Source organism: Sinocyclocheilus rhinocerous, unplaced genomic scaffold (genome assembly GCF_001515625.1).
Source record: "Sinocyclocheilus rhinocerous isolate Xijiao unplaced genomic scaffold, SAMN03320098_v1.1 scaffold1314, whole genome shotgun sequence".
In the NCBI taxonomy this organism is placed as follows: domain Eukaryota; kingdom Metazoa; phylum Chordata; class Actinopteri; order Cypriniformes; family Cyprinidae; genus Sinocyclocheilus; species Sinocyclocheilus rhinocerous.
This window is the reverse complement of record NW_015644118.1, coordinates 1054532-1067311: the sequence shown is the minus strand read 5'-3', so window position 1 is coordinate 1067311 and position 12780 is coordinate 1054532. Positions and strand designations below refer to the sequence as shown.

Sequence of the window (12780 nt, the reverse complement as noted above, 5' to 3'; positions counted from 1 at the left end):
TTTTTGTGGACCAAGTCTAAAATTTCTGGTTTTAATTCATTTTGAGAGAATATTTGGGGGATGATTGCAAAAATGTCAGTGTGGTGTAACTGTAAAAACTTTGTACCAAATAATTGATCTTGTTTAAAAAAGGTGAAATTCTCAATAAAACACCAGATCAGCTAGTTTGGCATAATCTTACATTAGTACTATTTAATAATAAATAAAAGTAAATGGAGCACCATTGATCTGACTATTATAATTAATTTGGGGAATTATGTGAGTCAAGTCAAGTCAGTTTTCTTGAGTGTCAAGGTTGGTGTAACCACCATTCAAGGAGCCATTTTGTTAATATTTTGCAAGAAGATCATATGACCGGAAATTATAACACAGAGAAGGACCTCTGGTGATACTAACTGCTGCATGACAAGGTTAATAACTCTCTTTAAAATGTGAGATAATTTGACATTTTTAGGGTATGGTCAGGTATTCTTAGGTATGCATGTCAAATGGTATGACCTCAGGAATACATTGATAATTCATCATTATTATAAAAATGAGTATTAACTTTAAAAATTACATTTGAAATATTCCCACCAAGGCCATGTCAATGTGCGGGCTCTTCCAAGCTTTATAATGGCAGTGAATAGGTGATATTCAATAGTCCAATAGAAGTCCAATAAACTGCATCCATCCATAATAAAAAAGTGCTCCAGATGGCTCCGGGGGTTAATATAGGCTTCCTGAAGCGAATCAATGTGCTTTTGTAAGCAAAATATCCATATTTAAAACTTTATAAACCGTAATCTCTAGCTTCTGCTAACTTTCGTACGCGCGTTCACGAGAGAGTGGCATTCTAGTGGATGATGTAAGTGTAGCATAAGCTCTGGTGAGAAGTGACAAACATGGAATCATAGAGGAGAGAGCAAAACAAAACACCGGTCACGAATTAGAAGTACAAAAGGAGGATTTGTAAAGAGAAATGTTGAAGGATTTTGATAGAAGCCAAGAGCACTGTAAAAATGCAACTGCACATTTTCCAGTTTATGAAACCTTTTGAGTCTCAAATACTAAAAAATGCTATTTTCTTGAAACTACATAAAAACCCTTGTCAGACCAACAAAATTACCCCAAATGTTGTCCCAACTAGTCAAACACAGTTTTCTGAACAAAGAATTTCATATTGTTTAAATTTCAAGGCTTTGTGAGTTCCCAGCATGCATTGCAGCATGAATAAATTATGCAGTTACTGTTATAGGATTATTTTTTTGCTGTTTTCTGACTTAATTTAAACTTTTTTGTTAATTTGTCATTATTGTTAGTTATTTGTTGAACTGTGATGCAAAGAGCTCGTCTTTTTAACATTTGTTGATTGCCACCGTTCTTGAGGTTTGTGTGTCTAGATTTGAGGCCTAGAAAATGTTCAGCCATTTATAACCATTTTCTGGATATCTTAGTCTTGTAAGTTGTATTACAAGTAAAGAGAATGTTGTCTATGAGTTATCTATTAAGGTTTACCATTCATAAATAAACATCAAATCAATAATGTGGTGACTTTATACACATTCTTTTTTTCTTCAAGGAAACATAAAAAAATTTATTATGTAAACTATGTTAATTGTTGTTTCAGTTGCTGTGAAAATTTTTCTTTTAGCAATATAAAACAATAAGCATTGCATGAACAAACAAATTTACATTGACTAAACAAATTATTTTTACTGAGAAGAACTAAAATATTTTTGTTGAGAGAACTCAAATGTCTTATTGCTTAAGTTGCCTAATTTCTTTACGTTTTCTCAGCTATTTATTTTTTACAGTGAGGAGATTGGTTTTCCTTTGCTGTAAACAAAACTTGGTTCTCGCGAGACTATCATATTCTCACCAGTGCTTACGCTATGTCTATGTCCTACGTCATCCGCTGGAACGCCACTCTCTCGTGAATGCAAGTACGACAGATAGCAGAAGCTAGAGATTATGGTTTATAAAGTTTTAAATATGGATATTTTTCTTATAAAAGTGCATTGATTTGCTTCAGGAGGCCTTAATTAACCGCCTGGAGCCGTCTGGAGCACTTTTTTTATGATGGATGGATGCAGTTTATTGGACTATTGAATATCACCCATTCACTTTGGGGGGGGCAATTTTCATTTTTGGGTGAACTATCCCTTTAAGCAATATAGTATCATATAATATAATGTAATATATACATAAATGATTTAATAATGTAGCAGAAATCTATGAAAAATGTTAACCAAAGATTACAATTTACATCTGTAAAATACAATTAATTAAATTTCTGATATTTTATCATTAATATGATATAACAGAGCCCCCTTTTCCCCAATAGATGCCACAATACAGTACAAAATTACAATAAGAAAATTAAAATTACAATACGAGACATGAGTTCACTGTTCATCACTATGATGATTTCTTTTCAGATATTGTTTCTTAAATGTAATTATAATATGAGACATGAGTTCACTGTTCATCACTATGATGTTGCAAGATCTTTTTTTTAGCATTGGAGAAAAAAAGCACTTCAGCTGAACTTGTTGACAGTCATGCTTGATTTTCAGTGTCAATTTCTTCAACAAACAATGGCCTTTGGCTGTAGAAGCAACATGGTCAGGTGGTGTAACTGGTTTGTGTCAATTGGCGTAACCAGTATTTTTCATAAAAATATAATTATATACAGGAAAATTAATGTGGAATAAAATGTAGTCATCTAGTTTAGTATAATAATATGGTTTTTAATATTTTTTACATAATTTGTCAAAGATTAATTTGAAAACAGAGGTGTTTTCAGCATATGTCCTGCCATTTATTGCAAAAACGCATTAAAATGTACATTTAGAGATAACTAATAAAATCTTTATTTCTATGAGTAAGCGTACGTTCCCTCTAGGTGGATAAAATATTTAATATTTCTCATTCTTTGGCGGTTACACCATTTGACATTTTCATGTACATTCAGTCTTAACGTTTGTAAAAAATGGTACATATGTCATTTTTAATTACATAAAATCAACATAAACACGCTGTGTACATTTTAAAATACCTGATGCATGCTTTTAAAACAAGTTTTTAAAACATTTTTGAATTTCTCATCTTGACAACCCCTTTTTGTCACTGACCCATATCCATTGTTTCCAAAGACAGTGCGACAGCAAAGCTTTGAGGTTTTTGTGCCGTTTTTCTGTTAGAGAGGTCAAGTAAATACTTACAGCGGATCTAAATATTTATAATTAATTATAACTAGTTGAAAATATGAAATATCAGAAATATTAACAGTAATTTTTGGATGTTGGTTTTTAAATACCTAGTTCAAAATTGTCTGAAATTAGTTTTTTTTTGTGTGTGAATTTTATTTTGCAAGCTAAAATGTAATATCGGGCCAATCACAACGCACTGGATAGCTGACCAATCAGAGCACATCTCGCTTTTCAGAACGATGAGCTTTGTAAAAATCCATGCGTTTCAGAAAGGCGGGGCATAGAGGAGAAACAATAATGTACAGTATGTGGAAAATAATGTGTTTTTTGAACCTTAAACCGCATAAACACATTTCATTACACCAAATAAACAAAATACTGTTCTTTTTTAGCAACGTCATATGACCCCTTTAAAATTGCAGGTTCTGAATCAGTTCGATTCGTTTGAACAAATCATTTAGTCCTATTTTCTGAACTGGGTCAACCAATTCACCGAAAAGGTTTGATTCAAAAGAATGACTCGTTCACGAAGCGAATCAACGCCACAGGAGAGCTAGTGCAGGATTTTCGGCGAATAACTTACATTTTAATCTGTTCCTTACACAAAGCTACCATAAGGCTTCTGAAGACTTGGAATATTGTGCATGAGTCGTATGGACTGCTTTTATGGTATGTTAATAGTGACAATTGTCATTTTGGACCTTGACAGTCCTCATTCAATTTCATCATATCGTTTGTGTTTCACAAAATATAGAAAATCATACAGATTTAGAACAACATCAGAGTGAGTAAATAAATCTTATAAACATGAACTATTCCTTTAAATATATCTATACAGAAAGTGACTTCAAAAATATTCACATGTGACAACTAGCCCCGGTGTTCTGTACATACTGTAACTTCTCTGCAGTTCTTTCTTCCTCTTATCTTTTTACGAACTCACTATGGCTATTCAGTTTCTCATATGTCCTCCGTTTCTCTCTCTCTCTCAATTCATTTTCAACGTTCTCTCCCTCATTGTTAAATCTCAGCAGTAAATAAACGGTGAGAGTGACAGATCAGTGAGCGCGGTGCGCAGAGAATTTCAAGAAAACGTCACAACCGAGTCAGAGCGAGAAACGAGTTAGAGAGAGAGAGAGTAGTGAGAGGGACAGAGAACGAGGGAGGATATATTGATACAAAACGACGGTGGTTTCTCTTCAGTGTGTGTGAGAGAGACCATGAGTGAAGACAAGATGGAGTGCATGAACAGATGAAGACTGTCATTGGGTGGGTGAGAGTGTGTGTATATATCTGTCTGAGTGCCTTTTTTTTGTCCACTTGATAATGCAGGTTTATGTATCAGCTTGACCACCTGTTAGTGTGAGTGCGTCTGTGTCCACATGCATGCATGTTGCCTGCAGGTGTATTTCTTCATGAGTGAACACATTTCAAGTCGGGTTTAATGATTGTGTACTAGTAGCTGTTTATTTGCACTTCTGCTTAACTCTGCATGTGCTGTGTCTCTGTGCTTGCCAACATGTGTATGTTATTCAGCCTGACAGCCTTTGTGTGTATGAACGTGTTGAAATAACTGTCTTGCCACACATCTGCAAATATTATTGTTGATTGTGATGTTATTTTTTGTGCAACATTTTATTTTTAGTCAAATTATGGAAGAGGCTAACTAAAATCAGGCAGCATGTTGTGTGTTTGATATTTTAGACTTTTAGGTAACATTCATTTTTGTGGCATTTCTATCAATCACACAAAACAAAAAAGGGAGAAAAACTTTGTTTCGACTCATAACAGTGACATTTTATCATGCTTATTCTATTTTTGGCTTGTTAGACAGTCTAGTTCACGAGACAAGAATCTTACGAACTCCAGGAAAAGATGTGAAAAACAGGTTGAAAGAGAATGTGTGAGACTGAGATAGAACGCACAGAAGAGGACTCGTATGAAACAGACACTAGGCCTATATCTCTGTCCTTAGGGAGGTAGTGTAATCAAAACAGCTGCATTACTGGTAATGAAAGATATTATCAGCTGAAAGTCTGTCACACATCTTTATCTGTCTGGATCAGGGGCCGTGGGGCATTCTGTTTCACATGTCACATCAAACGTTTTGTTTTAGTTTTGCTCAGGACAAAAATTGGCACCACCAAATTGGTTGAAATTGTGTAAGATAAGAGATTTTGAATTAAAGGCATACTTCACCAAAAATGATTTACTCCCTTCATGTTTTTCCAAACCTGTACTTTGTTTTTACGGGACATAAAAGAAGATATTTAGCAGACTGTCCGAGCTGCTTTTTTCCACAGTGAAAGTATAAGGAAATTGCCAATTTTGGGGTAATTTAAATGTTAGTTGTTGTTTTTTTAAGGGTCGAGGGAAATTAATGGTATTTGGGTCATTTAATTATTTTTTTTTTTTTTTATTATTTTACTTTATTTTAAGGGAAGAGGGAAAATAACTTTTTTTTTTTTTTTTTTTTTTTTTGCATAAAGCATAAAACTTGATTGGAATTTTTTTGAAAACAAGAAAAAATATTTGGTAACGTGATAAACATGAAAAAACTTCAGCTTAACTTAAAAATGCCAAATAAAATTAATTCAAAAACAAAATTACCTGAAAACAAATCCATTATCTTACACAATTTTGTTTCTCAAGTAAGTTTTAAGGATCTTGTTTTAAGGATGTTTATATACTGTATATATTTTTAGGAAAACTAGACCCTAAAAAAAAGCACATTAATAGATGATTTTTGATTGCAGTTTATGGGATGAGAAGGATGTACAGGGTGGCCACATGGGTCAATGTTATCTTGTTTTTATTTCAATACATTTCATTTCATTATTTATTAATAAATCTCATTTAAAACAACCCAAGGTTGACCACAACATACATAGTATTTATATTTTATTTGTGTAAAATAGTTTTTTTCTTTAATTAAAATTTTTTTTTTACAGTTATGTTGTTTTAAAAAGTTCTTTCTTTCTCTCCACAGTTCTTTCCAGTGGTCCTGATGAGCGTTTCCAAACCACCTCCGCCCCATTCCCATTTTCCTCCCAGTAACCCTTCCTCCCATCTCCCCCTGCCTCCATCCTCCTCTACCTCCCCCTCTCCCTCCACCCCTCCCTCCGCTGCGGGTCCCCCCAGCCCCGCTGTGCCTCCTACTCCCTCCCCAGTCAAGATTTCCATGCAGGAGCACTTTGCCATCAATGTGTGCCCCGGCCCCATCCTCCCCATCCCACAGATCTCCGACTTTTTCCCTCGTTTCCACGACTTCCCCATCACCCCCCTTCCACCCCGGGAGAAACAGGTTCTAAAGGACAAAGACAAGGACGGAGACGGGAATGGAGAGAAAGACCGTAAGAGGGAGAGAGAACAAGGGGAGAACGGAGAGTTTGCCGACTCGGATGACGATGACAGTGAGTTTGTCTCGTGGCTAGTGACTGTTTCACGTTGGGTTCCCTTTGGGTGGCTTACACATGTGTTTACGCACTGCTCTTCCTCTTAAGTAATCGTTCTGCTGATGCATTTTTCACAAATCTACTGACATCCCTCTGGTACAACCTGGGGTTAAGTGCTTTTCTCAAGGACATAATGGTAATAGTACTAGAATGAGTCCTTGTGGCCTTTGAACCTACAAACTTTGTCATTACAAGCCCAATTCTTTAACCACCTCAGCCCAATCTCTTTCTTTCTTCACATACTGTAAAAACATGCTTCCTCACATTCATGCATGTGATGTTTCCTGTTCTGGATTCCCTTTGTTTGATTGACTGATTTTATTCACCACTAAGCAGCCAATGAGGCATGAGCACTTCCCATCGGCCTGGACCTCAGTCTCATACTGTTCGGTATTGATTGCTTTGTGTGGTGTTTGCTGGATTGGTGCGAGTGCGTGTGATAACTGAGGTACGCGATTGGAGTGTTAAATACTTCATTAGACTCTGTAATGATGCATAAAAACTACAAGCCCTCTGTATGTGCACAGCCCTGATTAGGTCGTTGCAGGCAAGACTGATTCCCAGCTAAGCCATTTGGGTTATTATTGGCTGCTATTTTTGCTAATGTGCATGCAAGTCATTAAGTTATTCCTTTGTTTCTTTCAGCCTACCTGGGAACTCTGGAGTTCAGCCTGCTATTTGACCAAGAAAATAACTGCTTGCACTGCACCATCCACAAGGCTAAAGTAGGTTTACACTCACACAAACACTACTGGGTGTTTCTACAACTATAGACATTTTCGGGCTTGTGCAGTTTTATAAAATAAACACTTTTAAAGCATGCTTTCCACACTATATCTCGTCTACTGACAATGTCCGTAGAGTTGACATTTTTGTTATTTTTTTCCTAAACTAACGAGCATTTCCACCACTTCTAAAATGATGTATTGTGTTTAATAATAATCTGTGATGGAACATTTTAAAAATAAAACAACAGACTGCTGTCTTGCTAGATAGCTAGATTTTTATGTATCGCAAATAAAATAAAGTTCTATTTTTACACTTTTTGCATCATTTGAAAGAATTATGACACAAATTATATTACATTTTTCTTCACAATGCAAAATGTGCTTTTGGGAGAAAAAACAAGTAGTTGTAGAATGTAATAATGAATGTGTTTATCGTGGGTTTTCATATTTTGAGATTAAATGTCTTGGTCTGGGGACAAAAGTAGAACATCTGTACATACAATGAAAAATTCAAACGTTTCCAAGACCGTTTCAATGTGACTTTCATATTACAAAAACAAAAAAGTTGAAGTAAACCACTGGAACATAAAAGTGCCTGAACATCCTTTTAACAAAATTGACGTTTTGTGTCTTTTAGTCGGTTATCTTTGATTAGAGTACTTTTTAAAATTGAAATATTTACAAATTGCACAAATCTTTTTCAATATGCTATTAGTATTTTATGTCATTATTATTTATTATTATTTTATTTCATTTACTATAAATACATGGGTCTTTTTTAATATTGATGACTCATACTGCACTCATTTACAAAATATTGTCCAATAAAATGTCCTCTTTAAATTTCTAAAACTGACCAGCAAAAGCAAGTAGGATAATGTATTTAAAGGGTTATTTCACCCAAAAATGAAAATTCTGTCATTAATTACTCACCCTCATGTCGTTTCAAACCCGTAAGACCTTCGTTCATCTTCGGAACACAAATTAAGATATTTTTGATGGAATCTGAGAGCTGTCTGACCCTGCATAAACAGCAATACAACTGAAATGTTCCCAAGTCCAGAAACATAGCAAGGAGATCTGTAAAATAATCAGGGGTGCATCTGCAATTATACGAAGCTATGAGAATACTTTTTGTGCACAAAAGAAAAAATAATAACGTCTGGAGAATATCCGCTGGAGGTAAACAGCGTATGCTGTACTGTGTCAGCTGCGTCACGCCGGATCTGTTTCCAAAATATCTTAATTTGAGTTCAGAAGATGAACGAAGGTCTTACGGGTTTGAAACGACATGAGGGTGAGTAATTAATGACAGAATTTTCATTTGAACTAACCCTTTAAACAGATAATTTACTAAACATAAAATTTGCTTGCTTGTCATCTCCCAAATGAAAATATACTGCAATCTTAAGCAATCAAACAACAAACAAACAAACAAAAATGTTTTTCTAAGTTAAACAGTCTTGACTGTAATGTTACCCATGTCAGAGTTCGAGGATTCGCCTCTGGTCCATACAGAGAACCATGCACCCTAAAGTGTGCATATCACTGTAAGGATATGATCCATCAACCTCTCACCCCAGACATGTGTGTGCATCTTATGTGACATGAAGTCTGTGTGCTTTTGTGTGTTTGTTTGTGCCCAAAGGGGTTGAAGGCCATGGACTCCAATGGACTGGCGGATCCATATGTGAAACTCCACGGTAAATATCGACCGCCAGGGTTATACAGACACCTCCGGGCTTTTAAAAGGTGTACGAGCCGGAGATGCCCACCTTCAGACATACACACGCTCAGGCATGTACGTGGGCATGCAGGCATTAAAAGAACCCATTTATAACACTCTCTCTCCTTTTGTCCTTTTACACACTTCATGGTTTCATATGCATCCATATGCAATTATTAAGGGAATAGTTCACCTCAAAATAAATATTTTGTCTTTTACTCGACCTCATATGACATTCCTTCTTTTTTGTGAAAGATAAAAAGAGCTTTTTTGTTTGTACAATGGAAGTGAATGGTGACCATAACTGCTAAGAAAGATTTTCAGTAGTCACATCTTATATTTCAATCTGTTCCTCACAGAAAGTGTTGGACAGCTTGCAATATAGTGTACATGTCATATGGGCTACTTTTATGATTTTTAAAAAGGCTTGACCCAGTGTTGTTAACTAAAACTAAAACGTTTTCAGTAATTCAGTGTAAAAAAAAAAAAAGCTGAAATAAAATATAAATATTAGATGAAAAACTTAAACTTGTTTATTTTACATAGTTGTCAAGGCATTATTTCTAATTTATGATATTTAAGAGGGCTTGTCCCCGTGTTGTAAACCTAAAACTAAAGCACTAAATCATACTCTGTATTAAAAAAAAAAAAAAAAAAAACTAAATAAAATAAAATATAAGATGAAAACTAGTTTTTTTATTTAAATCTATTTATTTCAGTTAGTTGTCAAGACAACAATAATTGTCTAATTTGTCTAATTTTTTTACATTTTAAGGTAAAGTACTAAAATTACTACAAACCTGAAATAAAAATTAATTAAAGCTATTTAGAAATGTTAAAAAAAACATAATAAAATTACTAAAACAAACTGAAAATATAAAAATAAAAGCTTCAAAATTTTCAAAATATTAGAAATGTTGCCTAGACAACACTGTCCGTACAATGAAAGTGAATAGTGACCATAACTGCTATGCAAGATTTTCAGTAGTCACATATTACATTTGAATCTTTCCCTCACTTAAAGCATCGTATTGCTTCAGAACAATTTAAATTTAGCACACAAATCATATGGGCTACTTTTATAACGTTTAAGAGAGCTTAACCCAGTGTTGTTAACTAAAGCTAAAATGTTTTCAGTAATTGAAAAAAAAAAAAGCAGGAATAAAAAAATAAATATTAAATAAAAAATTAGAAACAAAAAAGAAAATGAGAAATGTTGCATTGACAACTAACTGAAATGTGTTTGAAATACTCAAATTTGTGAAACTAAAATAAAATTAAAGCTTTATAAAAATATAAAAATATATTAAAAAAATGACAATAGCACATTTCAAAATTACTAAAAGCTAAATAAAAATGAAAACTTTAAAAGACCATAACTGCATAACATAAAAGATGATGTTCTGATGAGTGTTCAGGTTGCCATTTTCCATACAATGAAAGTGGATGGGGACGAGCTATTGTAGCTAGTCCCCATCCACTTTCATTGTATGGAAAATGGCAACCTGAACACTCATCAGAACATCTTCATTTATGTTTCTCAGACGAAAGAAAGTCACACAGCTTTGGGACGACATGGCGATGAGTCATTTTTGCTTGAACTATCCCTTCCTCTTGTGCAGGAACTCCATCAGCCTCCCATAAAAAGTGCAGGAAGCATAAGGAAAAAAGCGAGAGGGAGGGAGAGATTGTAGGGCTGGAGAGTGGCCCCTTCTTAGTCGAGTGTGTGTGTGTGTGTGTGTGTGTGTGTGTCATCATCACACAGCATGGAGAGAGAGATATCTCTCCCAAGCTGCTGTTCTGGGAATCTCACTGGCCTGGGCCAGATGGAGGGATGAAAAGGGAGAGAGAGAGACAAAAGGGGAAAGAGAGAAGTGAAAGTTGAGGATAAAATATTTAGAAGAAAATGTGATAGCACCGATTTGGCAGGAGGAGAGAGAGACAGGTGAAACCATATGCTGTTGCAGGCAAATATGCAATATGAGTGAGGAGCTTGGAGAAAAATAGCTGAAAAGCTAGTAGGGGTAATTAGACATTTTTTGATGTTAATATGAGTGTACAACCAATACTATGTTGTTATGGTTAACACAGCCTTTACTGTCTAAAGTGCCATGCTTTTATTCCACTTAACAATCACTGAAGTTTAAAGTCAACATGAAAATAAAGTTTACTTTCTTAATGCACTTTTCTAGTTTTATTAAGGAATAAATAAATTAATACTTTAATTTTAAATTACTTTAATTTTAGGATGAATTAAAATACTTTAAGGATGCATTAAATCAAAAGTGGCTATTAAGAGATTTCTAATGTTGCAAAAGATTTCTAAATAAATGGCAATCCTTTGAACTTTATGTCCCCATCCACTTTCATTGTATGGAAAATGGCAACCTGAACACTCATCAGAACATCTTCATTTATGTTTCTCAGACGAAAGAAAGTCACACAGCTTTGGGACGACATGGCGATGAGTTTTTTTTGCTTGAACTATCCCTTCCTCTTGTGCAGGAACTCCATCAGCCTCCCATAAAAAGTGCAGGAAGCATAAGGAAAAAAGCGAGAGGGAGGGAGAGATTGTAGGGCTGGAGAGTGGCCCCTTCTTAGTCGAGTGTGTGTGTGTGTGTGTGTGTGTGTCATCATCACACAGCATGGAGAATGAGATATCTCTCCCAAGCTGCTGTTCTGGGAATCTCACTGGCCTGGGCCAGATGGAGGGATGAAAAGGGAGAGAGAGAGACAAAAGGGGAAAGAGAGAAGTGAAAGTTGAGGATAAAATATTTAGAAGAAAATGTGATAGCACCGATTTGGCAGGAGGAGAGAGACGGGTGAAACCATATGCTGTTGCAGGCAAATATGCAATATGAGTGAGGAGCTTGGAGAAAAATAGCTGAAAAGCTAGTAGGGGTAATTAGACATTTTTTGATGTTAATATGAGTGTACAACCAATACTATGTTGTTATGGTTAACACAGCCTTTACTGTCTAAAGTGCCATGCTTTTATTCCACTTAACAATCACTGAAGTTTAAAGTCAACATGAAAATAAAGTTTACTTTCTTAATGCACTTTTCTAGTTTTATTAAGGAATAAATAAATTAATACTTTAATTTTAAATTACTTTAATTTTAGGATGAATTAAAATACTTTAAGGATGCATTAAATCAAAAGTGGCTATTAAGAGATTTCTAATGTTGCAAAAGATTTCTAAATAAATGGCAATCCTTTGAACTTTATATTCATCAAAGAATCCTGAAAAATGTCACTGTTTTCACCATTGAGAATAATAAGAAATGTTTCTTGAGTGTCAAATCAGTATATTAGAATGATTTGAGAAGGATCATGGGACACTGAGGACTGGAGTAATGGCTGCTGAAAATTCAGCTTTGCCATCACAGGAATAAATTATATTTTAAAACCTATTGAAATAGAAAACTGTTCTTTCCAGACTTTCTTTCCAAAACATTAAACTGTAATGTATATGTATATATATTATATTTATATATTTCCAGGAATACAGTTGTACTACCATTGTACCAAGGTACATTTTTGTATGGGATGCTATCAGATAATACTGTAATACCATGGTACTTTGACATGTAATGTTTGGTACCTTCTTATTGAATTGTAAATACCATGGTAAATACTGTATGTTAAATACTTAGTATAGTCTTACCATCTAACG

General features: G+C 34.6%; 1 protein-coding gene across 1 annotated transcript in view; it reads left to right on the top strand.

The window, feature by feature from the left end:
* The first annotated feature begins 3826 nt into the window (after positions 1–3826).
* LOC107757985 (double C2-like domain-containing protein beta) overlaps positions 3827–12780 on the top strand; it is a 35366-nt gene continuing 26412 nt past the window's right edge. Inside the window, exons 1-5 of the mRNA XM_016575604.1 lie at positions 3827–3863; positions 6184–6607; positions 7295–7374; positions 9026–9080; positions 10726–10793. Coding sequence (XP_016431090.1) covers positions 3861–3863; positions 6184–6607; positions 7295–7374; positions 9026–9080; positions 10726–10793 — 630 coding nt within the window. The 5' untranslated portion in view covers positions 3827–3860. The remainder of the gene's footprint in view (positions 3864–6183; positions 6608–7294; positions 7375–9025; positions 9081–10725; positions 10794–12780) is intronic.